The sequence below is a fragment of the Eurypyga helias genome, unplaced genomic scaffold (genome assembly GCF_000690775.1).
Source record: "Eurypyga helias isolate BGI_N326 unplaced genomic scaffold, ASM69077v1 scaffold8991, whole genome shotgun sequence".
Lineage (NCBI taxonomy): Eukaryota > Metazoa > Chordata > Aves > Eurypygiformes > Eurypygidae > Eurypyga > Eurypyga helias.
In genome coordinates, this window is record NW_010230159.1 from 3,315 (window position 1) to 3,700 (window position 386).

Here is a 386-nt window from a genome sequence, read left to right on the forward strand (position 1 = left end):
CACAAGGGTGCCTCCAAGGCCGGGCCCACCACTGTGGAGCCCCTCCATCGCACATACTTCCGAGACGGCCAGGTCAGAGGTGGCTCTGCCTCCCGGGGCTGGAATGCCCTCCCCCACGTTGGGTGAAGGCCCAAGGGGGTGGTTTCTTGGCAGTAATGGCAGAATCAAAGGGTTAAACCTCTGAGTCTCCCTGTGTCTGAGGTGTCCCCTGTCCCAGTAACCTAGGTGCCACTCTGGACATGGTGGCATCAGAGTCCAGCCTGGAGCTGGCTCCCTGGGGATTGGGGCTGGGGTGGCCGGCCGCTCGCACGGACACGGTCCGGCATCTCCATCATGCAGGTGTGTGAGCTGCTGCCCAGCCTTCCGGAGGTGAGGAGCCACGTGCA

At 63.7% G+C, this 386-nt stretch overlaps 1 protein-coding gene across 1 annotated transcript in view; it reads left to right on the forward strand.

The window, feature by feature from the left end:
* Positions 1-386, forward strand: part of NAPRT (nicotinate phosphoribosyltransferase) — a gene marked incomplete at its 5' end in the record, with an annotated part of 7,244 nt that overhangs the window by 3,311 nt on the left and 3,547 nt on the right. Inside the window, 2 exons of the mRNA XM_010160646.1 lie at positions 3-72; positions 340-381. Of these exons, the coding sequence (XP_010158948.1) occupies positions 3-72; positions 340-381 (112 nt within the window). The remainder of the gene's footprint in view (positions 1-2; positions 73-339; positions 382-386) is intronic.